General features: G+C 35.8%; 2 protein-coding genes across 3 annotated transcripts in view; one reads left to right on the top strand and one right to left on the bottom strand.

The window, feature by feature from the left end:
• Positions 1-99: 99 nt before the first annotated feature.
• DIS3 (DIS3 exosome endoribonuclease and 3'-5' exoribonuclease) lies at positions 100-25,087 on the bottom strand. Its single transcript, XM_016216464.2, has 21 exons — positions 24,786-25,087; positions 23,714-23,871; positions 21,312-21,505; positions 20,854-20,927; positions 15,469-15,636; positions 14,553-14,717; positions 13,359-13,472; positions 13,094-13,231; positions 12,394-12,540; positions 11,504-11,620; positions 11,141-11,242; positions 10,198-10,262; positions 10,028-10,112; positions 8,108-8,235; positions 6,668-6,754; positions 4,666-4,822; positions 3,084-3,298; positions 2,803-2,971; positions 2,516-2,674; positions 1,689-1,811; positions 100-1,040 (listed from the first exon to the last, which is right to left on the bottom strand). Exons 1-21 carry the CDS (start codon positions 25,011-25,013, stop codon positions 957-959), a joined length of 2,877 nt encoding a protein of 958 aa, XP_016071950.1. The 5' UTR covers positions 25,014-25,087; the 3' UTR covers positions 100-956.
• A 1,463-nt stretch (positions 25,088-26,550) lies between these two features.
• The window catches only part of PIBF1 (progesterone immunomodulatory binding factor 1), a 159,799-nt gene continuing 158,987 nt past the window's right edge, over positions 26,551-27,362 (top strand). For both annotated transcript variants that reach the window (XM_016216463.2, XM_087814302.1), the window contains exon 1: positions 26,551-26,873. In XM_016216463.2, the coding sequence (XP_016071949.1) occupies positions 26,622-26,873 (252 nt within the window). In that variant the 5' untranslated portion in view covers positions 26,551-26,621. The remainder of the gene's footprint in view (positions 26,874-27,362) is intronic.

The following is a 27,362-nucleotide window of genomic DNA, read 5'->3' as shown; positions in this document are numbered from 1 at the left end:
TGTTTTCAGTTAACTATCTCAAAATATTTTTGAAAACACCAATTCATCATTACTAACCTTTGTGGTTAACAGGGAAGTAGTCACTCTGGCACACCAAACTGTAATACTTCAATCTGTTCACTTTAATATGTACTTACACAATCCCCCCTTTCCTATGTAATCTGATACATTTAAAGTTTAAAAGCCATTCATTACCTACTTTTTATTTTATAAGTAACATGATGTGACATTTAAAGTACTATCCAGTCTTTCTTTGAATCCTAATGCCTTACTTTGGGGAAGATATTTGAGGTGAAGGTCAAGAATGATGATCACACTTACTACCTGGTATAAAACAACTATTTTTCCTGTCAGGTCAAAACATCCTATGTCCTGCCTTCCTACAATATCCAATTCTCAAATGAGAAAGTGCAGGAGGCTTCCTAACAGAAAGAGCACATAATATGAGTTAGGTAAATTAAAGATAGCAAAAATTACTGAATTCCCCAACAGATCTTAATTCTTGAAATCTAAAAACTGCCATACCAAACACGGCGTTCAAGATTTAGAAAGGATAGATTGTTCCTTGTTTCTAAAAATGATCTATTTTTCTCCATAAGAAATGGTAGTTTTTTCTATCAATATTAAATAATCAAATTACTTATGCAAAGTTAATCTGCTCTTCAATGAGCAGATGAATGCTCCTTTTAAATGATCTTTACAGATCCCTGAATTTGCTATCCTCACTATTTAAGTGATGGATAGTCAACTGAATTTTTCTGCATTAATAGTTCTGTTCAATCCAGACGTAGTATGACGGGATAGACACATTCAGAAGTTCAATAAAAATGCACATTTTAAAAAGTATTAAAAAGTAATAAACTTTCACACAGTTCTTAGGTTTAGAAATGTCCTCTCTCAAGTTGTTTTTGTTTTTTTAAAGGAAACCAATTCCTGAAGTTTTTTGTTGGCTGTAGCTACTTTTCAAGCTTCTTCTTCTTTTTCTCTGGTTCATTAATGTCCATGTTTGAAGTATCAGTAGGAACACTTATTCCTGGTATCTAAAGTAATGCAAATGGGGGGAAATTAGGTGAGTAAATGCATAAAATAAGGAATAATCTCATTCTCATCTTCCCCTGACCCACTGATACTTCCAATTTCAAAAGGATATAGGGGTAGAGGGGGAAAATGGGGCTAGAAAAGGTTTTCCAGACAAAATATATACAGTATGTCACACACAAAGCAACAGTGGCTCAAAAACATTAGGCATGATATCAACAGGTGAGAAATGGGTCATTTGGCAAGTGTGTGTTTAACATATCCAATTATCCTAGCAGAGCAACTATGACTGTCAGCATCAGAGGCCTCAGGTGTGTGGGGCAAAACAAAGGTTAAAAACCAGTATCTTAGCTGAAACACACTTAATCTTCAAAAGTGCATCTTTCAAAATGGATAGAAGTGAAAAATGACTAGGGGAAAGATTTCAAAGAGCTCTGCTTTTGGTACCAATGACCTCAGAAGAATCCTAGGTAACTAGGACACTATGGCCTAGGGAGTTCACTGAGAAAATAGGAACTGCTGTGCAAATATTTGTCATCCACACTACTTATAGAATTCCCTCTATCATTAATAAGGAATAACTTATGATTATGTCCACCTTTCACAAAATATATTCCATTACAACGCAGACAGTTTAAGTTCGGTCTTACCTTCGGTTCTACCAGAGACATTCGAATTTTCTGATGCTGAAGATTTGATGAGTCCAACATGATTTTCACTTTAACTTTATCAAATATATGAAACACAGTATCTTCTATTTTAAGAGAAGGTATCTAAACAAAAGATATTTTATAATTCTTAATTACTTTCATATACTTAAAGATTTATTCTAATTCTTTATAATTTACTTTTCATATTAATTTAAAAGCTTAAATTTAAAAATTAATTCAATATTTAATAAGGTGTTCAATATAACAAAAACCACTAATCTAGTAGCCTCACATAAATATAAGCTACCATACTTCCTCCTCTCATTAAGATGGTCCCAATATATATTCATTACACTCAGGATTCTCACCAGCAAACTGTTGGTCTAGTAGAGGAACACAGTATGAAGGTACTGTGGGCAGAGATTAATATTTTGTAGTTCTACTCATGTTAGGAAAGTAGGGAGTGTTTCAGATAAAAGACACTGGAACCAGGTTAAAAAATTCCCTTCCCTGAGCTCTAAGCAGTCGTTTATTTATTCCTTTACTTTAATCCATCTCTCTACCTCAGGAAAAGTGTAATTCAAGTTTTCCTTAGGGAGGAAAACTTTACATGGTATAAAAGAAATCAAGATCAACGTGTGTATGTTGGAAGACATACTGAGGTAAGAAACTGAGTACAACAGTTAAGCTTAGTTGGCAAAATTAAATTCTGTAGGGTACAAAAAACAATTTTATTCTTTATAGGAATCATTTGCAACCTATCAAAGATAAAGTTACCCTGGCCCCATGAAAAGAAAACAAAAATACAAACATCAGAAATACTGCACCTCCTCATCGTAAGCAAGCCGTGGCTTGGGCTTGTCCTTTTCTTCAAAAAACACTGTACCTTCTAAGCCATACTTTGGAATTAACACCACAATAGCATTTTTCTTCACAAAAAGAATATAGGCTTCTTCACTTACTATTCCTTTGCTTTTGAAAAACAACTGTAAAATAACATACAACCTTATTAATAATTGTCTTAAATATTTTGAAGTTAACAAAAAATTTTGAAATTAAATTTTAAAATGAACAAAACTTCATCTCTCCTCATATTATCAATAGAAAGCAATACCTGGGTATGAAAAGCCACTGATGCACGTTGGGCATATTGAGCCATTTTGTGCCGGAAATTGAGATTTTTACATAAATCTGCAAGCTTATGTTTGTCTGTCAACTCTGGGTAAGTACAGTCAGCCCCGATAGCCACAGCCAACAGCCGATGAACAATGATGTCTGCATATCTAGGTAGATAAAGGAGAAACAGGAAATCATGCTACATTAGCATTAAAATGTCTTTCTAAAATTCAAAATTAACTATTTTCTATTTCCATTAATTTCAAACGGAAAAAGTACCTTCTGATGGGTGAAGTAAAATGTGTGTATATTGGGGATGCTAAGCCATAGTGATGAAAATCATTATCCATTCCAGAGCAGAAGTACACAGCTTGCATCATGCACCGAGTGGCTAATATTCTTAACAGAGTGTTTAAATATGGGAAAGTAGGAGAGTCAGCCTGATCCAAAGAGTCAGCCAAAGACTTGGCTGTATCAGTTTTAATTTCCAAATTCTGTGAATAAAGAGGAGGGAAAGAGCACTATAATTTAAAATCAGTACCATCATGTATTCAAAATATAACAAATCAGACTGAATAGGTAAGTTTTTAACCACATAATGTGTTTATTTTCTTTTAGCCTTCACTTAGGAGACTAAAAATAAATTTATAAAAAGCAATAATTGTTTTGTGCAACATCAAAGCTTGACACTTTGAATGCATTTAAAGATCCTCAAGTATCAACATTCTGGAGAAAGGATGCTGGGAGCAGCAGTGCCCAATTTGTGCCTGCCTAGTCTTTGCTAGGGTAGAAAAAAACTGAAGCAGATCTAGATACTTTCCAGTATGTCTGGATTTTCTCTGCAGACATTTTGCGTCCATTCAAAATAGAAGTACAAGCCAGAGACAAAATGAAACTGCATTGGTCACTACCGCTCAGTGTTGTGATACTTCAAACTTAGCAGCTTTATTTACTTTGGAGGATGAGGCAAACATGCTTAAATCCTTCCTCTACTCAGGTCTTAGGAAGAAATAAAACAAGAGAAAATCCCCCAATTTCTAGTATAAGCCTTAGAGCAGAGGAGAAGCTGATTCTGTTCTGACGGATATGACAGGGGTAAGCCCACCCTAAAGAAACCAAAGCTACCCTGTTAGAATAATGTCCCGAGATTCAAAACTCCTTCCAGCTCTCTCCTAGACAGGTGAGATGGGACCCGAACAAATGATGCAAAGAAAACCAATATAAGCCACTGTCACTCCAAGGGTAAAGGTATATATGCCTAAATGAAAATCTACTAACCATAGGCAAGGGGTATATGGAGCTGAGGAAACGGTGCCCTTTCTGTATTTTTCCCTTTTCCATGTATGCAATAAATGGACTTCCTTCTTAGGGACATGATATAAAGGGGCTTAACTGAGCTAAAGATAAAGATAAAAAAAAGTCTCTGTAAGTCTCTGAAGTTAGACAGTTCAGAGGAGGCATTAAGTAACACAGGCATTAAGAACATGTGTAATATGTTCTTTATGTGTAAGATACAGAAGAGTTTATGTCTAGAATATTGCAAGTAAGTCTAAATAAATGTATCAAATTAACATATTGCACACTTTAAATGTACACAATATACATGTGAAATATATTTCAATAATAAAAACTAAGAACTGGCATATTTTTCATCAAAAAACAAGAACATTTTTGTGGAGATGTAAATACAGATTATTCAGAACAATGGACAAATCACAACACAAACACAGATAATGGTTTTTTTGTTGTTGTTAATCCTCACCTGAGGATATTTTTTCCATTGATTTAAGAGGGAGTGGAGGGGAGGGAGGAAAGAAGAAAGAGAGGGAGAGAGAAACACTGATTTGAGAGAGATCCTTACCTTGGATTTAGCTGCCTTAACAAGAATTTCGTAATTTGATGGAGGAGGAGCAGGATGTTTTCGAAGGAGAGCATGTTCAGAAAACTCTTCATGAATTTTTTTTGCAACAGAGATATTGGCAAGTAACATAAATTCTTCCACCATGGAATTTGTTTCCCTGCCAATGAAAAAAAATCATTAAATAAGGAAAGAGAATCTGAGACTTCTATATGTCATACTTGTTTACAGGTTACCTTTACTACCTACAAGATAATGGAAATATTTCCTTTGTAAACATTCATGTGTGTGCACATGTATATTTTTATAACTTAAGGATCTTTCATTTCTCCCCTACTTTGCTAACAATCTCTTACTATGCATCTACTGTGTGAGAAAATCTCATGCTAGAGGAGACTTTACAAATTGCATTAAAAAAATAGCTTTGATAACTCTAAGTAATATATAAAATCTAAATAATAAATATTTTTACCTCCTTTTACTGAACCCAAAAACATAATTTTTATTTAACTATAAATCCATAAAAATAAACTTTACTAAGAAAAATTAAAAGTTTAAGTTATACAAATTTTGGTTTAGGAATTTAAACTTTCACCAATAAATCACCAAAATGAAGAGATCATATTTACAACAGCTACTCTGGATGCTTATTATGGGTCAGGCATTGTGCTAATATATATATATTTACTCTCTTTTGCAGATAAGAACACTGAGTATTATTTTCTGCTCAAGGTCCAAGTTATTGGTAGTAACAGGATCCAAGTTCACATAGCCTAACTTCGAAACTCTTAAGCAATCTGATACTGTTTTTCAATCTAAATAGTTAAGACTATGACCATTTAAGACTTAGTTTAATAAATGATGTGACTTCTGTGTACACAGTACTTTGTTTCTCCCAAGTCAATGAATATGCATTATTAATCTTTCATTCCTGTTTCCATTTTAAATAACATCTTATAACTTCTTGACAAGATTGCTAAAGTATATTAATTTTTAAAATATTACTAACACCTCCTTATACCTTTAAAACTTATGGAAACAATCTCTTAGAAATGTTTTTCTTCTAAATGGTAGGAAGAATAGATGATGATCTATTTTGGCAAAGTTAGATTCAACTTTTTCCTTCAGAAAAACTCCTAGTCTTGGGCTCATTGTTCATATATACTAACATTAGACTTATTTGCACTGAAGTCACCCCCCCACCACTAAGGTATTTTCATATTTTAGTTCTAATGCTATAAAGCACATACTGGTTCTAACTAACAAACTTAAGTATATTCCCATTTTAATTATCAGTCATCTACTAAGAAAAGTATAAATGCAAAATTTAATTTCAGAATTACCTTATGTAAGAGGTATGGAAAAGAGGCCTAACTCTGATTCAACCAACAATTAATTTCCTTGCTTCCTAAATCAATAAAACAGTAACAGTAGCTGAGTACAACACCTGAGTACTCTTCACAACACCCTGTGAGGTATCTATCATTACCAGCCACAAATAAACTGAGGCACAGAGAGGTCAAATAACTTGTCCAGAGCTGTACAGGCAGTAGTGGCAGGAGTGGAATCCAAACCTCGGCAGCCTGGCTTCCGAGCCCTGTGACCAGTGTTCCATCCTACCACAGTACATTCTATATTAAATACAGAACAAATAATCAGGGCAAACTTCTTTTACTTACCTTAACTATCACTAGTCAAGTTCTAACACACCACACACATCAAGCCATACCAACTGAAACTGGAAATTTTTCTATTGTAATTCTAATGCTAGTTTTATGTAAGTAAAAAAAAAAAATCAAAAAAAATAAAAAAAACCTTAAAAGTGAGATAATTACTTTTCTCTGTAGTTCATAAGCATTAAAAAAAAGAAAGAAAAAAGAAACCGTACAGAAATCATAACCCTACTAAAAATATTTTGGCTAGAACTATGTTTTGTTTACTAATAAACCAGACATTACATTTAAAATCAAAATCTTATCTAGTGCCTATCAAAACAATTGCATACCTAAGTTCCTTGGTCTGCAGATCTATAGGATCATGAGTTTCACTGTCCATGTGAAATCGAACTTCTGGAGAAGAAAGAGTCAAAGCCCTAAATAAAAATTAGAGAGGTGAATTATTCAAGTGAGCCAGTATCAGACGTAATTCTGGAAGTGATTCTTTTAAAACAGAAAACGATTATAGCAAGTATGCAATAGTTATCCTTCTGAAGGCTTTAGGACCATCTCATAAGTTTTACAGATCTAAAATGACTTAGTAAGAGAGCACAATAACAACACAATAAAATATGAGTCCTTGTTCTTTTGAGAGTTTGAATATTTTCTGTCCCCAAGCTATGACATTTTATTCAGTTACATGGGTTTGTAATCACTTTTACAAATAAAGAACATTACTGGCAGCATATTATTTACCATGGAAAACCATATATTGGTATGAGGGATGATGGAGAAAGTCAAAAAGGAAGCTGCTACAGGTAGATCACTGAAATTAGAAGATCCACAGTTTAAAAGTATCTTCCCCATAAACTCAACCAATGGAGAAGAGACTGATAAACTACAACTACTACTATGTTACAAATACTGATGACTATTAATATTTGAGTGCTATGTGTCAGATAACATACTACTCTATGTGCTTTACATGCTCGGTTCATTTAATGACTTGGCAACTTCTCCTCTGAAGGGTAAATTCCTCCAAGGCAAGGAAGGGTTCTCGACCAAGTTGTTCACAGAAAAATGTCTTGATTGTCTAACAAAAACTTCAGTTCTCAACCAGACAACCCTTCCGTGCTGACACCTCTATGATCAGTCATGCATCTCTCAGGTGACAAGCGAAGGACTGTTTTCCACTAAACCTCACATTGTTAACATCTCAGGAAATTCAATTTACATTATTTCTAATGGGAAAAAATGATTTGGTTTTCGAACAAATCACTTCTCCAACAGTCTTCCACAACAAATTAAGTTCAAGAACGAAGTTTCTACTGTATATAACTTCTGATCGTTTAAAAAATAGAGGTATTAGATTAAACAATCTCTAAAATCTCTTCCAACTCTAAAGTAATATAAGAAATTCCTCTACATTTATTTAAACTGAAAATTAATGTTCAGCACGGAAACTCACTTCTAATTAAAATTAGAAACAATCCACAGAAGAGTATTAAGGAGCTCTTACTTTCTTAGAACTTCTTTACCTCAAACACATCAGTTTTTAGGATAACTAATTATAAGGACAGAACTCTAGAACAAACATCAGTCCAGAATCAAGTTGCTAATATTTAAAAGGTAGTTAGAAGAAGTAGGATGTCTCTACATAAGAGTCCTTAGTCAGCCTATTAAATAAATGATCATTGTCCACAATGAAACACTTTAAAGAGTTCACAAGTTATCATAATACCAAGATAAATGAATTAAGAACTATGATAATAGATATTTTTGAAATGTACCCTTTTTCGATTCTTCTTTTTTTCAAAATTTTTGCTAGTTTATTTAGTCCACGGAGACTAATGGTAATATCATCATTCATGGCTGCTGAATCAATTCTCATCTGAGCTTCAGCATATGTAAGGGAAGCCTAAGGAAGAAACCATGTTAATATAACCCTCATAAAGTATAAAAACTGGTTTACTACTATTTTATGTATTTCCACTACATAAAATCCATGATTCTGAAAAACCTAAATATCATTAACAAAAGAGAGATTCCTAACTATAATATTTATTTATTTTTTTATTTATTTTTTTAAATATATCTTTATTGATTTCAGAGAGAGGAGAGGGAGAGGGAGAGGGAGAGACAGAAACACCAATGATGAGAGAGTCATTGGTCGAGCCCGCAACCCGGGCATGTGCCCTGACCGGGAATCGAACCCCAATCGCCTGGATCCCAGGTCGACGCTCAACTACTGAGCCACGCCCGGCCAGTCCTAACTATAATATTTATATTTCACAGCTATGATTTCTGGTTCATTAACTCTTATCTGATGCATTATACAACATAAACAAACTTACATTAAAGTAGTACGGTAGTATTATTAGTATATAAATTGCTTAAACTTTAATTACTTTCCTATTTCAGTTAATGTATAAATACTCGGTAATGTTAAAATTGTAAGCAAGGTTTGATTATTCTCTGATAATAACTGGAAAGTGAAATCCTTTCTAGGAAAATTACTCTCCTACACACTGGCAAATAATTAAGAAAGCTGTAGTAATCTAATCATCAGGTTTTGCAGGAAAATCTCCTAAACACCCAAAATTAAGTATCTAAAAATGAGACAAATCACAATAGAAAAAGATTTAAAGTAATTTCCAATTTCAATACAAATATACAAATAGCTGCTTCTGTTTCTGTTTCACTCCTCATGGAATACTACCACTTTTTAGCTGATTTTTTTTTTAAAGATAACTTCATGCCCCGGCCTGGTGGCTTAGGTGGTTAGAGCATCAACCTATGCACCAAAAATAAAAAATTTACAAAAGGTTGTAGGTTTAATTCCCAGTCAGGGCACATACCTAGGTTGCAGGTTTGATCCCAGTTGGGGCACGTATGGGAGGCAGCCAATCAATGTTGTTTCTCTCTTACACTGATGTTTCTCTCTCTCTTCCTCCCTCTCTCTAAAATCAGTAAACATATCCTCAGGTGAGGATTTTTTAAAAAAGTAACTTCACAAGTAAAAATCAGGAACAGTGTAAGTGTGTTAGATGATGCAAGCCAGGTCAGATTCTGGGGACAGCCAACTACTCTACTGGGAGCTAAGAGTTCCCCTTCTAAAGATGTTTTCTGTTACATGTTTACTAATTTTTTCCCCATATAACTTTGTTATATTGGCAAAGTCTGGAAGAAAAATTAATTCATTGCTATTTAAAAATCTAGGAAGGCTTAAATCAGTCACACATCTATTTGTCAGTCAAACACTGCTTTCTTTCCAACTGCTAATTGATCACAATAGAAAGAATAATATTAAAGGGGAAGGAAAAAAGCAGGTAAATTTAAAAAGTGGATCACTGAAAGAAAAGGGTTTGGCAAACCTTAAAGGAAGATTGAGGGGAAAATGAGAATACAGGGAATCTGGGGAGAAGTACAAGAAAAAGGGAAAGGATGAGGAAGACACCCTGGCTCCATTCTGTCTGAACACACATCTCAGGCTGGGTCTGCGGGAATCCAACAGTGACTTACAATGTCATTTCTATGAATAAACATGAGGTACAAGAAGATGGTATACAGGCCAACTTTGAAAATGCTAACCATGCATAAGCTGCAACACAGGGAAAATTCTTAATAAACCTAAATTTTTTCAAAACAATCTAGAACACTGTTAAAAGAATCAAAGATTTTAAACATTAAATATTAACCATGAAACTAACCTTTGAATTAATGACACTTTTGGTAAACCTCGTTTTTAAGATTTCAGCATTGTGATTCATTTCCCAAATACATGAAAATGCCAGCCTATGGGAAAAAATACAGTATGTCTTAATGGGAATCAGTTAAAGTAGTAACTACTATGTTCTTATGAAAAAACATGCATAAATACCTGTCAACGTTACATCTTAAGGAACATAAGTTAGAGCTAAGCAACTCTGGAACCATGTCAATCCTCTGGAACAGATAAAACAGAGTCACAGATTACTTAGCTATATCCACACATATTCTGATCTTTGTGAACAGAATGGAGAAAACATGAAATAAAAAGTCAGTATCTAGAAAAGTGCTTACACAAAATGGTTACAAAAGGGAAGCAATGAAAGAAAAATGGCCTTCATGTCAGTGGATTTTTTGTCTTCTGAAAGTATGAAATCTCTGGTCTGCATAGTAAGTGTGTACTAGAACTGACACAAGCCCTGCTAGCTCTGTGACTGGGCCTTTCTCCAAGGCTAACAGAAACTATATGGTCTTTTAAAATACTAAAAAAGACAACACTAAATTTATGGAAAAAAGCTAGAAGGGACTTTGACAATGAATTCAAAACAGACTAAGCTTAACTTTCCCCTCTATTTTCAGTTTTTCTCTGTAACTTTATGGCGCTATACATAAAGGAGAATAAGCAGGAAACTGTGACAGAATAAATGCATGACTTTATAGAAAACAAAAAATACATTTTAATTAGTTATCCACAAACAGTAAGTTAAATGCCATAGAACAATTTATATCAACTACACCTACTTATTATTTGGACCATTCAATAACAAAAAACACTGCAATGTTTTCACTGATTTAAGGTCACCTTATTCTGTGTATCATTAGTCTTTTAGCCAATTCACGTACTATTCCAAACTTTTGACTATTCAAGAATTCAAAAGTGCCCATGATCTCTATGAACTAATACACAATTAATATAATAGCTACCAAATTTCACTAAATACTGAGGCTGTCTTTTCCTCAGCAAACACCTCAGATGACTTTATTATTAAGAATAAAACATCATAAAAAAGTTATGAGCATACATCAAAATTCCATTTTAAATTTAACACATTTACCTTTTCACAAAGATACACAGTTGTTCCCCTTCTGGCTGATTCCTGATCCAAAGCATTTCCTGGCCTAATAAAATGGCTAACATCAGCAATATGAACACCAACCTTAAAAAGATAAAAATGAAAAGCTGTCAACATGCTTGATTGGATAAATGGAGTTTTAATGTGAAGAAATTTAGCTAAATTGAAAAAGGACTCTGTCACATTCAGCATTTCAATTTTTGATACATGCCCATTAGTCTCTGCAGCTACAACTGACTATACCTAGCACAAATAATTCACAAATAAATTCTACAACAGGTGAAAAGAAAATGAACTCAAGAACAAAACTATATTTGGATAAGAATGTAATTAAAAAATGAATACCTCCAAATTTCCATTTTCAAGTTCTCTACAATGCAGAGCATCATCTATATCAGTACATCCTGGTGGATCCACACTACAAACACATAGATGTCTCAGATCTTCTCGGTTTTTCATGTCCTAGAAGATACCACATGACTAAGAAATAAAAAACTGTTTTAGCAGTAGAAATGCAGCACAGCTCTTATGAAATCAACATTTTTATTTTATTTATTTTTATTTTTTTTAAATATATCTTTATTGATTTCAGAGAGAGGAAAGGAGAGGGATAGAGAGAGATAGAAACATCAACGACAAGAGTGTCACTGATCGAGCCCACAACCCGGGCATGTGCCCTGACCGGGAATCGAACCCTGATCGCCTGGATCCTAGGTCGACGCTCAACCGCTGAGCCACACCCAGTCGGGCATGAAATCAACATTTTAAAAAAACTTTGTCTTCTTTCTTAATAACCAGACAACTTGTGGTTTCCTTGCCTTTGAAAAATTTGACATAAGCTAGTATCAGTCCTCTAGAAAAAATTACCTTTCAGTAAAGCAAATTATTTTTGCAATACCTAAGAGTTCTGTACCCAACTAAATGTGGGGGAGGAGGGGACTATGGTTTCTACATTTAAAAACACATACAGAATTCAAACAAAATTAAATCAGATATAATAATTCATAGAGTTTTTAAAATACTTTTTATTGATTTTGGAGAGAGAGAGGAAGGGAGAGGAAGAGAAACATTAATGAGAGAGAACCATCAATTGGCTGCCTATGCCCCCTACCAGGGATTGAGCCCACAACCCAGGCATCTGCCCTGACCACAATCCAACCAGCAACCTCGGTGCACAGGACAACACTCAACCAACTGAGCCACACCAGCCAGGGCAAGAGTTCTTTTCAACTCACCTTTTCAGTAATGCCCCAGGGCATCTTTGGTAGAAAGCTAAGAACAGCCTGTGAAAAAGGCTGATGGGGGACATCATGCTCAAGTAATAAAACTTCTGTTTCAGTCTCTTTATCTCCAACTTCACCTAAATTTCTCACAAAGTGTCCCTAAAACCAAAAGTTATTATTAGAAAGGTATATTTTATCCCTTTTTCCTGGGTAATTTATATTTTATTATCACATTGAGCTCTTGAGCTTTTATATATAACCTTAGTATTTCTAAATTTACCCATAACTACTACTTAGAAATGACCCCTTGGTAAACTGAAGCTGATAATGATGAGACTTCTCAAGTGTGTAGTTTGGAGACTTAGTAAAGGCCTAGTTTATTTCCTGTAATCGTTCAAGTTTAAAATTTGCTTCAAAAGTAGCTTTAAAGTTTGTTTATTAGCATCTACTTAGATCTTAAATACTGTTTTTGTAGACACTATCAATGAAAGTTATGTTTGAAAATTTGAGTAAAAGTAACCAAATGATTTACACTGGAAGTTCATTAAGATTAATTTTCAAATTGGATGCACTACTTATCAAGTAATTTTGTGAAATATTCCTAAATTTCAGTATGAAGTTTATACATAAGCATTTTCTAATTTCACTAAAAGAAGCAATTTTAATCCCAAATTTTAAATATTCTAAAATAAAATTACTAATTCAAACTTACATTTGGATATCTGGAATTTCGGGGCCATCCATCAATAGCAACGATAATTCTCCGTCCTTCCAAAGCAGAAGCCTGTCTGGTTTCTATCCGAATTCGAGGAATTCTCTTGTCAGCAGGTGTGAAAAGATGTCTTCTTGACTAGAGAAAATTAGAAAAAATATTTCACATACACACACAAAATCAGGATGTAGGCAAGGGGATGTGGGCTGTAAGTTCTATTAAATTGTATCACTTTTTATTACATAGCAACATGCTCTCTACTCACCTCCTTAATATCAGACTTGGAAAGCATGCCACAATATGGTCTCCAATTCCTTTTTATTATTCCTACAACTCTACCTGTAGGCTTCAACATTTTTTCATTTACAGCAGTCTTAAACTGGGATTTAAAGATAAAAATAAAAAACCTTCAGTTATTTTTCCTTTAGGTATAATGACACAATTTCCCTTCATAATTAGAATATGAATGCTAATATTTTCAGGCCCTAAATTATGACATAGAAGTATGGAATCTTGATGTTTCAAAATTCTAGGCAAGAGCTGACAAACCAAACTATGGAAATTTTCCACAATAATAAGGGACTACAAAAACAGTTGAAAAAATAAATATAACTGAATAAGTATATCAGAATTCAACTCTTTTCAGTTTCAATATGAGAATTTACTAACACATACACAGGCCTGGGAATTAATGAACTGGGATTTTAGTACTAGTTTGCACTAACTAGCTGTGTGGCATTTATTAATTCTTTTAAAAAAAGAAATGTATCTTTAATGGTTCTTCCTTATCCAAAATAAAAATCCAACTAAAGAGTATTTCTTACTAGACATAGAAGGATCTTATGGTATTTCACTTCTAACACGCTTCTATGGCCTAGGCTCTACAGGAATAATGTCACGATAAGACTCCAAAGCACTGAATATAACTCATGGAAAAAGAACACCTCATGTTCTGAGAATAATTACATTATTCTTGTGATTCTAAAATAGGGAAATAAATAGGTCATATCAGGTCGACTTTGGCTTCTAAGAAACAACTGAAAATTTTCTCTTCATAATAAATTTAATACTTAGATGGAATTATTATTAAACAGACTCAAATATAAGGGCCCAGAAGTATATCTATTATGCTAAGGGAATTTTAACATTATGTAAAAGCATTTCAGAAAATTTTAATTTGTATTTACTTAAAACTCACTAATTCAGACAGATCATGTTCTGAATGTCATATGGTTCAAGTTTCATACTCAACAGTCTTTCTGTATTTAAACCGGTTTATTTGAGCAACATAAGACATTAAATTTAAAAGACTACTTAAATAATTAGAGGGGGTAAAAAATCAACTCTGTGTAGAACTGTAATTTTGTTCAATAAATCTGAAATAAAACTTGTTTAATATCTAACAAACTGACTATACAAAGCTACACAGACAAAAATTAAAACTTGCTTGGTTTCATACAATGCATTCTGTTTCCTCTTCTTTCTCCACATCATCTTCACTTTGACCTTCATCATGTAAAACCACAGAAGATGGAGCTACCCACTGATTCTTGGGGAGAAGCTCCACAGCCACAATGTCTTCATGAATAGCTCGGTTTAAATTTTTAAGTCCTTGTAACATTATCTGTGTAAAACAGTAAATGGCATGTGTCCAGATTTTTTAATGGCAATAATGGGAAGGTTACCTAACAGAAGTTTAGATATATTCTGAATGTCTCTATGTATCTCTATTTCTCCTCCTTTATATTTTCCTTTTTTATAGTGTTCCTTTACTACACCCTCTTCTCAGTATCAAGTAGAAAAAACATTGTCAGAAAATATGGGTTGTGTTCATGGCTCCGCCATAACTCTTACATTAGTACCAAGGGACCTTGGGAAAACTTCTTAACCTCTCTAAACCCCAGGGTCTTGATTGATAAAACACAAAAAGAGTACCTATTTTTATAGGCTGGGTTGAAGAGTAAATGAAAAAAGCAGCATGCAAAGCAGTTAGAATGCCTGGCAGACAGTGAGCATCCCAAAATAACGGCTATTCACTTTAAAGTGTGTAAAGTCCTCTGGAGCAATTACATGTTATATAAATAGCATTTCCCATAGCTGGTCATAACATATAAAATAGAAGCATTCTATTTATTATTATTTGTTTGACTAGATTTTAGTCCCTAAAAGTAGGTTAATAGAAAGTTCTTCTCTAAAGCAGTTTTCAAAAAAAAGTGATTAATTCTAGTATCTGTACCTCCCACATAACTGCCTTCAAGCTGATAAACTGGGAGCACAAAGCAAATTTAAATTCTCATACAGAATTTTAAATACCGATGAAAGAAACTAATGAACAAAAAGTGTTTAGTGTATAAGGAATATATTTACACACTTACCTCTTTATTTTCTTCAGCATCTCCATGAACCCATACTGTAGCTTCCAAGTAATTTTCCCTGCTGGCTCTAAATGTTCCTTGAAGGTATGTACCAGATTTTATACCTTGTTGTAGCTTACTTAAGGGAAGATGCTCTGAAAATATTATTTTTCCACTTTCTATTTCATTCTGTGAAATAAGCAAACCAAAAGATATAGTTAGTATGTAAGTCTTCTGTACACTCAGCATATAACTATTATCACTATCAAGTAATTTCTTTTAAATACCTTCCACATCATGGTACAGGTATCTACAACTCCACGAATGAGAAAATATAGCACAATGAGAAAAAAATCTTTCTAGTCTTAGGGCAACTTACACAAATATTTCAATTTCATTACATTTAGGTGTTTAGCCACAGATGTATGTCACTAAGAAACTCTGCATACCTCCACCATCCACCCCAGGCCTCCCAAAATGAAGGTGTGTATTTAAGTGTGCGGGCAGATACCCATAGAATAATTCAAAGCCTCAATTCCATGAAAAGGCTATGGCTACTAAAGCATAAGAAATGCTATTTTCATTTTGGCTACTTTAAATAGCTAAGGATATAAGATAGAGGTTACGTTGGGAACTGCCACACCAACATCCAAATCATTTTTACTTTGGTTTCTGTCCTACTGCACTGATTAGTTTGCTCTGCCAATTCTCCTGTTCCAGATCTATAAATGCTGTAGTATCCTAAGGCTCAGTGATAGGTCTTTCTCCTTTTTTTAATCTACATTTACTCCCTTATTTCCTCCCATCTTTAAAAAAAAAGAAAAGAAACCCATCACTACTACCACCAACAAAAAAACCCCAGGCGGCATGGCTCAGCTGTTGAGCATCGACCTATGAACCAGGAGACTGTAGTTTGAATCCTGGTCAGGGCACATACCTGGGTTATGGACTCTGATCCACAGTAGGGGGCATGCAGGAGGCAGCAATCAATGACTCTCTCATCACTGATGCTTCTCTCTCTCCCCCTCTCCCTTCCTCTCTCTGAAATCAATAAAAGACATATTTAAAAAAAAACATAACAAAAAGCCCCTTGATCCCACTTGCTCTGCAAATACCACCTCACTTCTCCTTTGATTACAGCATTGAAAGTAATTATTTCTCTCTTCTTTTTTCACCTATACTAGTCAGACTTCTGCCTCCCTCTCACCAAAAGTACTCTGGACAGGTCCCCCAAACTGTAATAATGCTAAATCCAATCATCAGTTTTCATTAATTTGATATGTCAGCAACATTTGACACAGATGATCATTCCCTTATCCTGGAAACATTCTCTGTACTCAGCTTCTAGGAATTTCACACTCACCTGGTTTTCCTCTTATATCATTTTGGATGGTTTGGTTCCCCTCATGTCTCTCACTTCTCAACCCAAAAGCTCAGCCCTTGGTCCTCTCTTTCCTGCCCATACACATTCTCTACATCACAGCTAGGCAAACTACGTTCCAGGCGCCAAATAAAGTTTTACTGGAACACATCAATGCTCAATCATTAATCTACTGTTGATGGCAGTATTTACACAATAGCAGAGATTGAGTATTTGCAACAGAGACTATATAGCTTGCAAAACTAAAAAAAGGGGGGGACTATCTGATCCTTTCCAGAAAAAGTTTGCCTGGGAGAGAATATTTGCATATCCATAATAAGAAACTTGTATCCAGAATTTTATATAAAGAACTTTTACAACTCAAAAGACAACCCAACTAAAAAATAGGCAAAGGATTTTAATAAGCATAATCCCTAAAACAGAAACACGATACACACATACACACACACGGGCAACAAGGTCATGAAAAAATGCTTATCACCATCAATCACTAGGAAAATGCAAATCAAAAACATAATTAGGTATCACTTGACACCCATTAGAACGGCTATAATAAAAAAGACAATCACATGTATTGGTGAGAAAATGGAGAAATTGGAATCCTAATACACTGCTTATGGGAATGCACTTTGGAAAACACATATATATCTGAAATATTTGGAAAACAGTTTGGCAGTCCCTCAAAAAATTAAACATAAAATTATCCTCTGTCCCAGAAAATCCACTTGTATAAACCTAAGGTACATATTGAAGAGAAATAAAAGCACATGTCCACACAAAAACTTGTACATAAATGTTCATGGCAGCATCCTTCATTAATAGCCAATGAGTGGAAACAGCTAAAATGTCCATCAACTGGTGAATAGATAAATAAAATGTGGCATATACCACACAGTGAAATATTATTCAGCAATAAAAAGAAATGGAGTACTGATATATACTATAACATGGGAAAACTGAAAATATTAGGCTAAGTGAAAAAAGCCAGTCACAAAAAACCACACACATTATTTCATTTATATGAAATGTCCAGAATAAAGTTACAGACAGAAAAATCAGTGGTTGCTTAGGGCTGAAGCAAGAGCACTTCAGGGGGAGAGTGGAAGAGAGTGATAATGAGTATGGAGTTTCTTTGACGGAGAAAGAAAACATTCTAAAATTAGACTGTGGTGATAGTTATAGAATTCTGCAAATACACTTAAAAAAAAAAAATCTGTATTTTAACCCTTTGCGGTCGTATTAAATTTGGACATGGGTGTCATACTGGTAGGAATTAAGAGCTTTCAGAGAAATTATGAACTGATACATGAATGAATAGAGTTAAGATTCGTACGGTTCCTTGCTGTGGTGGCTGAGAGCAGACATACGACTGGAACAGTAAAAAAGCTTTGGTGGCTGAGAGTAGACAAACGACCGCAAAGGGTTAAACGGATGGGTTGTATGGTATGTGAATTACAGCTCAATAAAGCTGTTTTAAAAAAAAAAAGTCTGCCAACCCCTGCCCCAGATCATCTCATTTGGTCTTTAGGCTTTATATACCACCTATATATTGATGACTTCCAAATTTGTGTCTAGTCCTAACCTCCCACATGAGCTACAGGTTTGTATACCCAACTGTGCATACCATAACAGTACTTGGAGCTCTGACAGGTATTTCAAACTTAAAATGTCTAAAATTATACTTATGATTTTCTACCTAATCCTGCCTCCTCCTTCATCTTGTATAAATGAAGTGATACTATTTACGTAGTTGCTTAGGTAAAACACCTAGAGTCATCCATATTCCCCCATAGACCCATCTAATCCATCACCAAGTCATAAAACACCGATCTACAAAATATACCCAATATCTGAGTACTTCTCACTACCTTAACTGCTACCACCGTGGTCCAATTTTGTCTTCTCTCCCCAGAAGTACTAAAATATTCTCCTACCTGGAGAATCTTATTTCTAATCAATTCTTAGAGCAGCCAGATAGGTCATATTAGTCCCCTGCTCAAAAGCTATCCAGCACCAGAAGACTAAAATGCAGTCTTTTCCCATGATTCATTATATACTACTGGTCCCTGCCTACAGTTCTAACTTCATTACTAACATTTTCTCCCTTGCTCATTCCATCCCTTTTAGCTCTTTCTTGATCTTACCAACTTATTCTAACCTTTGAACTTGCTGTTTCCTCTGCACAAAATGCTCTTCCCCTAGTTATTGCCATGGCTAACTCCTTTACATAACTGAGCTAAAATGATCCTGTCTCAAAACAAACTTGCTTAGTTAACATCCTTTACATCTCAGCTTAGACATTACTTCTGTCAAGAAGCCTTGACATTCCAAATCTGGGTTGGGTGCCCTTGCTAAGTACAGTGCATTCTACTCTACTGCTTGTTTTGAAAACACAAACTGTTACAATGCAACTGATACATTAGAAAATACTAGGTGAATGAACAAAACTGTAACAGGTGAACCAAGCTGCAAAGGAATCCACAAAACACAAACAGAGCCTCCCAAACATCTAACAATTACCATGTTATGAGCCTCACCATCTTCATCTGGTGTAACAACTTTGTCTAAATTCTGATAACTCTTTCTACCACTTCATGAAGTTTTTGAGTATGTGCCCCTAACCATATTTTCCCATAAACTCTGTGGTTTATTATTACATGATATTGAATAGCACAGTGAATTTGAAGAACATACATGTTGTATTACAACAACACTGACTATAATTTCACCGTATCCTACACTTGCTACCACAGTACTTAATCAAATACTATGTATTACCAATGTTAGATTACTTGTTTCTTCTTCTAGATCAGTGCTATTCAAAACAACTTTGTGATGAAGGGGAATACTCTTTTTGTGATGTCCAAAACGGAAGCGACTAGGCACAAGTGGCTCTTGAACGCTTAAAGTGAACAGTGCAACTGAGAAACTGAATTTTTATCTTGAATTAAATTTAAACAGCCACATGCAACTAGTGGCTACATCTTAGGGCAATCCTAAACCTACATTCCAAAATCAAGCCCAGCTTTTATTTTCTCACTTCCATTTAGTTTCCTAAATGGTTGAAGGCAAACAGGGATGGGAAAAATACTGTCAAGACTGGATGTACGAATAATGTTCTATTACATAAAACCTATTTCTATAATAACAAAAGCTACTATTTACATTTCCCCTGACTATGTGCCAGGCACTGAGATAAGAATTTTATTAATACTACTGTTATTATCTCACTCAAGCCTCATAACAACACTATGAAGTCACTAATGCCAAACACACTTTACATGTAAGGGAATGAGGGCTCATGAAGTTTAATGACTCCTGCAGAATGCCCTTTCACAACTGCTATTACAGTGCTCCCTCTACCTCTCTAATCTTGCCCTTGATACAGCGCATCATATTATGTATCAATGTTAGAGTGCCCTTTCAAATAAATAACATTTTTCATCATTCTCCCCTATCCCTCCCAGGCATACTTTTATATACCCCTAAGTTCTTTTAGCCTCCCATTATAAGGTAGGGAGCCCAGAATCTTCTCTGCTATCATCTCTTCATAGCAGTCCTTTAGGGAGATCTTTGTAAGATCATTTAAAAATTACTGATCTACAAAACAAATTCTAGGTCCTTGTTATGGGTCCCCTACCCTTCCTGTCCTACCTCTTATAACTTCCTACCCTCCTCCTTTGGTATTTGCTAGTGTGCAGTGCTCATCATTTTTTTGTCAAATACCTACTCCTATTAACAAACCAGCCATGGGTTCCTTTATTTATTCATTCAACAGTGCTACAAGTGCCAGGCCCTAATCACATTGCTGAAGATATTATATACTGGCAAACAGCACTAATTTAGAAAGTCAAGTCTTTTAGGAATGACATTTTGATAAGCCTATGACAACCACTCTTATTGTCTAGAACCCAACTCCTATCCCAATTCCCACCAACATTACAATTTTTAAATTTCATAACCCAAAGTGGCTATTTTAATATTTTCACTTTTCATCAACGAAATAAAACAAAACTCAGACATACCCCTTCTTCAGACAAACAAGCAAGGCGATCTATGAGTTCAGGGTTAGCAGTGAGGCTCTTTACATATTCTTCACCTGAAAAATAAGTTTTATTGTTCTTGATAAATTCAAGTGGTTTGTTTGTTTTTTTTTAGAAATGGAAGAACATCAATATTTTATTTATTTATTTGTTTTAAAAAGCCTATCTGTTGATGTGGTCATGCCCAAGCACAGACAATGGGTCAAACATATATGTGAGCTTTTATGGCTAAACAAATTCCAAACAGTGATGGGGAAATTAGCCACTAGGCACAACACACTAAGCTTAGAAGTGCAGAGAAATTTAATACTGCAAAAATATCACATGCAGTAATAAAGGACTATGAAAACATTATAGTCAAGTGAATTTCTGACCATGGGCCTGATAATTTTTATATGCATTTACAAACATGAATTAACAGTTTCTACATTTAGACTTACAAGTGAATGCTGGTATTCCTTCTTCTATGGCTTTCTCCTTGTTTTTCCTGTCATTTGTTATGAAGATAACTTGCAGCTGATTCTCTGCTGACATTTTCTTCAAATGTTCATTGTACCATTTTGCTGCTACTCTAATTGCTCTGTCATTCCTGTCATTAGAATTCTCTCCCTGTTTTTGTTCTACATAAGTTTCTCTAAATGTAGAGGAAAGAAAAAATTTTTAAAAGAATAAAAATCAATAAAAACAAGCACATGTAAGAAATCTTGGAACATAAATGCTTAATAACCACTAAACTTAAAAGTCAAGCCCAGCCGGGCATGGCTCAGCGGTTGAGCGTCGACCTGGGATCCAGGCGGTCGGGGTTCGATTCCTGGTCAGGGCACATGCCGGAGCTGCGGGCTCGATCAATGACTCTCTCATCATTGATGTTTCTATCTCTCTCTCTCCCTCTCCTTCCCTCTCTCTGAAATCAATAAAGACATATTTAAAAAAAAAAAAAGTGAAGAGTATATCTTTTTCTCTTGAATGTATTCAGATTTATACCTCAGAGAGGAAATAAATATGATCCTCATAGTTAAGTCTCTAAGACAACAATCAGCTTAGAAAAATAAAATAATGTTATTAATGGAACAATAAAAAGGCTAAAACAACTTTACTTTGTCAAAAAGAAAATCAAGATCAGAATTTATGCTCAGGTTGAAACATCAAATAAGTAATGGTCTGTTGGAAAAAACTTTGTAGGTCTCATAATGAGATTTCATTTGAACTGTAGATTAACAGTAATTCCTAAAAGCTATAAACAGATGGTATATGATCATATGATTCTATAACTAAATATATAATGCATGTAAATAACCCATGGTAAACACAAAATAAATGCCAGAGGCTATCTAGAGACTAAAAGAGCAGATAGATGTGACTGCATACTCCTTTCTAAGTCTGTCTACTCTGAACTCCCATATACATCAGCACACTTCTTTATTTAAGTCTGTTTTTCAAGCCAAATTTAAGAATAACAAAACTCACTACAATAACTTCTAGTGCTTAAAGATAAAAGAATCAATTAAAAAATTTTAGACTTATTTATAGTAATACTTTTTAGAATTATTTTATCCCTCACCATTAAATGTACCTAAAATGCTTTAAGTGTAACAATCAAAGACACTGTCATAAATTTATGAACTAGTTTTAGCATGACCTGAGCAACAGAATCTTAGAGGAGATTTGCCCAAGTGTCCTAAGACCTAAGATTTTTCCTGTCAACCCCAGTATTGATAAGCTCTATTCACTACACTTAAGCTAACAAAATAATGTCTGATTAGGGATTTGATGATTATGTTCCACAAAAACTTGGGTATTTCTGCACTGAAAAACAAGTGACATTTCTGCTTCTAGATTTCAAGGAGGAGCTAGGAATAAGAAGGATAGAAGTGCTTTACTGATATTCTTTACAAGAACAGTTTTGTTTTTAAGTTTGGGATACAAGAATCAAGAAGAGAAAATTGAGAAATTAAATTTTTTAATTTGCATATTCCAATGGGATTTCATTACCAGATCTACCAGCTAACCCAGGGGTCCTCAATGGGGGTGATTTTGTCCCCTGGGAACATTTGGCAACATCTGGAAACATTTTGGGTTGTTACAACTCTGTGCATGAGGAGGAAGGGCTGCTACTGGCTTTTAGTGGATAGAAGCCATGGATGCTGCTAAACATCCTATAATGCATAAGAGAGCCAACCCATAACAAATGATCCAGTTCAAAATGTCAGCAGTGACAAGGTTGAAAGTCCTGATCCAATCTAATAAAAGCATACTAAGACGCATCATAGATTTATGTAACATAAAAAATTGTGTATTTTCAAAGATCACACATTATTTTCAAACACAGGTCTTGAATTTGAAATATAACAAAGAATTCTACACTATAACCTTATCTTCTTCAATATATTCAGTTATAAGATATTAGTTTAACTTTTAAAAGCTCATTAAGAACAAATCTGCTTTATATTTAAAACCTCCTTCACAAACTTTTACATTTTATTAACTTATATTGGCTATTCAAATAATGTGGTATTCCAGGAACCTAGGCAAATTTTATCTACCATGATACAACTGCTTAACTCATACTAAAATCAATTCAAAATGAAAACATTTTAGAAGTAAAAGTATGTACTATATAGCCTAGGAGTCAGAAGACCTTGGTTTTAGGTTTGATCCAATCAATGCCTATGTGATCTTAATTAGGTCTACTTAGCATTATCTTCTGTACAACTGCATGAGAACCAAATAAAACTCCTGCAAGTATGAAACCTATCAGATATCACAAATTAATGATAGGAGCCCTCCCCCAAATTTAGATAATTCTGTGGTTTTCTAGTAATTATCATTATTTTCCTCCTACCTGTGGTGCTCGTTAGTGAACGTATAGAAATGCTTCTCCTGGTTATTAGTCACATCTCGGATTCGTTTATATACTGGGGCACTCCGATTTCTCACTTCTTGCAGAACTGTTTGTAGTACAATTACATTCCTGATGGCAGGGTCCTCAAGAACATCAATCTTAAAGGAAAAAAAAGAAAAATTAATTTTTCCTATGTTCATTTGTAAATTGTTTTTGTCGAACATAAAACCCTATGGCCTTAAAAACATGAACTATAACCCTGACCAGGTGGCTCAGTTGGTTGGAGCATCCCGGGACACCAAAAGGTGGTGTTCCACCGTCAGAGAGAATGTGGGAGGCAACCAAGTTCCTCTCTCACGTGGATGTTTCTCTCACATCCACACATCAATGTTTCTTTCACATGGATGTTTCTCTCTCACATCCACATATCAATGTTCCTCTCTTACATCCACACATGATTGTTTCTCTCTCACATCGCTGTTTCTCCATGTTTCTCTCTCTTTCTCTCAGCTCTCTCTCCCTTCCTCTCTCTAAAAATCTAAAAATCAGTAAAACATACCCCCGGTGAGAATTTTAAAAAAAAACACCCTAAATATACATTAAGGTAAGGAGATACTTTGCTACCAAAAAAAAAAAAAACCCCTTCCGGTCTAGTAGAAAAAAGCATATGTAAACAGACTAATTCTAAAACTTCACAGAATTACGTCCATTAATAAAGAAATACATCGGCCCACATCGTTTTCGTTAGTAGGCACTTACAAGCTGCCTGGGGGTCGCAGGCTGGAGGCCACAGAAGCCCAGGTCCCAGGCCTCCAGTTAAAATCTAAGGCAGAAGAGACATCAGGAGTTAGAAAAATAACGTTATCTAAAATCTTTATGATTCCAAGAACTCAAAAACAGTACATACAAGGAAAGGAACCTGAGCCTGGGGGACGGGAGGCATGGGTCCCGAATGGGTTTGCCTCTCCCTCAGCGCGTGATGCCCAAGACGAGCCCCCTTGGGCGTCAGTTTCCCTGTCACAACCCTATTCCTGGGGGGGCCGCGTTGCCCCAGGTTCGCCCGCCGACGCACCTGGTGCAGCAGCACATTGGTGTCAGGCAGCAAATAGTGTGGCTGCGGACAGAGGCTGCTCGCTGGGTCCAGGGGCTGCGGCTCCAGGACCGGCCCCTCGTGCGCACCGCCGCACGCCGCGCACCCGGGCGCGCCGCAGCCGATGTCATCCCGCAGGTAGTGCTCGCGCACGATCTTCATCACGCCGCCCGCCCGCGTCTTTTTTAAGAAAGTCTTGGACTTCAGCATCTTGTCTAACGCGAAGAACCCCGACTCCGACAGCCCTCTTCCGGCGACAAACGTCCAGCTAGGCGCCCCGGCGCACAACTATACTTTACCCAGAGGTTCGCCCCTTCCCGCTCCAGGCTATTAGCGAGCACCTCTCGCGGGAAAACGTCCAGACTGACGTTGGTTGGCTCTCCGAGGGCTGCGAGGATTGGACTTGAGCTCGAAGGATGGGCGGATCCCGGAGCCATTTCCGCCCAAGATGTGGGCGGGCCCCGCCTCCGGACTCCAGCTCCCAACATGCGTTGCTTCCCGCGCCTGGGCCGATCCCGGCTAAGTTCCGGCGGCTTGAGCGTCCGTGCGCTGTCGCTTTCCACCGTCCTCCTCCCGGCGCCGAAATGGTTGTCCTGGTTACGGGTCCTAACGGTCCCCTGCCTGAGATTGGTTTTTGAGGTGATGCAACCTGAGCTGCTGTCTGAAGACTCCTTCAGCTCCGAGAAGTGGCGGCTGGTCCAGCCTTGGACGCGGAGTAATCGAAACTGCCGAGGTAGTAGCTCCGGACCGTCCCTCCCCCTCCCCGCGTTGGGCGAGCGATCCTCCGATGCTGCCAACTTTGGGTTTTCTTCACCCCGGCCCTGTAGGCATTCTCAGTCCCCGATCCTTTGAAATCCAGGTGATGTTGCCTGCCCTTGATTTCACCGATTCTTACCCTTTGCCCTTTAAAAAGGAGGGAAACCGATCCAGCTAAAGTTCCTGCTGTTTTCCCTCCACACACATCGTTCCGTTTAGAAAAACCGATATGAGCAATACCGTAAAGAATTCATTATATCGTGTAGTATTAAAACAGAGGAGTTGCTAAAATTCTTTTGAAAGGGTAAGAAGTTGGATTTAGAATTCTTGAGTTTTTGTCTTCTATTCTCTTGCTTTCGTTCTTCTATCTGCAAGCCTATAAAAAATGTTTTTGTCTCTGCTTCCCCTTTTAAAAATCTTCATTGGTGCCTCATTGCCTGCAGAATAAATTACGAACACATTTGCCATTCAAGCCTCTCCGCAGCCTTGGTTGTTAGGGTTGTATGTGTGGCTGTGTTTGGTGGGATTCACAGAGACTTGGCCCCAGCCTGACAACCACTATCCTCCTCTCGCTTTATACTTTTCCCACCTCTATACCAACCTTAACACCTGCATGCTTTTCCCTTTTTACTACTCCTCCCCAAATCCTCCAAGATTCCAAGTTCTATGGATAACCTTCCCCTGACCAAGTCAGAAGTGATTTCTCTAATATTGAACATGTGCTGCCTTTATTAGTAGCATTAGAGCTTTATCCTTCATCTCATACGTTTCTTTGTTTCCTCCAAATAAACCTACCCCCAGGAACTGGGTTTCTTTCTTACTCATCCAGGTGCCTGAGTTCATAATAGGATTTAGTAAGTTTGATTTAATATGTTTGATCTGAGCAGTAATTTACTAATCTGTTCTAGATTTGGGGTCCTCAGATTGCCTTAGGGAGTCCTTAGTATCTCTTTAATATACGTTTATGCTTTCCACAGAGAATGTTTGAATACATTTAAAATTAATATTTTTTGACCTACAGGAAACTGAAATAGAATTGGAAAAGAAAACTGTCCCATAATAATGTCTCGAAAAATTGCTAAGGCATCAAAAATAGTGAATGTCTCTAGCTCTCTGGAATCTGAAGATATTAGTTTAGAAACAACAGTTCCTACAGATGACATTTCCTCATCAGAAGAGCGAGATGGTAAAATCAAAATCACCCGGCAGCTAATTGAACGGAAAGAACTACTTCATAATATTCAGTTACTGAAAATAGAGCTATCCCAGAAAAATATGATGATCGACAATTTGAAAGTAGATTATCTTACAAAGGTAAGATCAGGTGTAAATTTTGTTATCTAAATGATTTATTGTCTTCAAGCTATGGACAAATAAAAATTATATATATATATACACATTCTGAATTTGCAATGATACACTTATCGTTTCAAAAACGTAATTATATTTTCTTGCGTAACTTTAAAAAACTGATTCTAGAAGGAGTATGTGAATAATATTTCTGTGTATCAAAAAGTACTGAAAGAAGGGGTGATTTAAAAGTGGGCAGGGATGACTTGCTTCTGTAGGCTCAGTTTTTTAAATCTAGGTATGTTATGTGTTTTTTCTAGTCAAACTTTCTGCCTTGAGAACCCTGATGTTACTAGTTTTGCAGGGAAGTATGAAGATCATAATTATTATTGAATCTATATAGTTCTCTGCCTTGGAGATTTGGTTTCTTTGGTATCTTTCTATTTGATAGTTACTGTATTTGTCTTTCAGTTTCATAGTTACTGTGTCATAGTGCCAAATATAAATTCAGTT

Source organism: Miniopterus natalensis, chromosome 2, assembly GCF_054644295.1.
Source record: "Miniopterus natalensis isolate mMinNat1 chromosome 2, mMinNat1.hap1, whole genome shotgun sequence".
Taxonomy (NCBI): domain Eukaryota; kingdom Metazoa; phylum Chordata; class Mammalia; order Chiroptera; family Miniopteridae; genus Miniopterus; species Miniopterus natalensis.
Note: the sequence above shows the minus strand (reverse complement) of the source record. Positions and strands in the feature narration are given on the sequence as shown.

What these genes read in the sequence shown, in the direction of transcription:
- DIS3 (XM_016216464.2), bottom strand. Translation starts at nt 25,013, where the DNA reads ATGCTGAAGTCCAAGACTTTCTTAAAAAAGACGCGGGCGGGCGGCGTG. An exon ending in TTCACTAACGAGCACCACAG is followed by an intron (nt 21,506 to 23,713) that starts GTAGGAGGAAAA and finishes CTCTACATTTAG; the next exon opens with AGAAACTTATGTAGAACAAA. An exon ending in CCTGGGGCATTACTGAAAAG is followed by an intron (nt 11,621 to 12,393) that starts GTGAGTTGAAAA and finishes GGTATCTTCTAG; the next exon opens with GACATGAAAAACCGAGAAGA.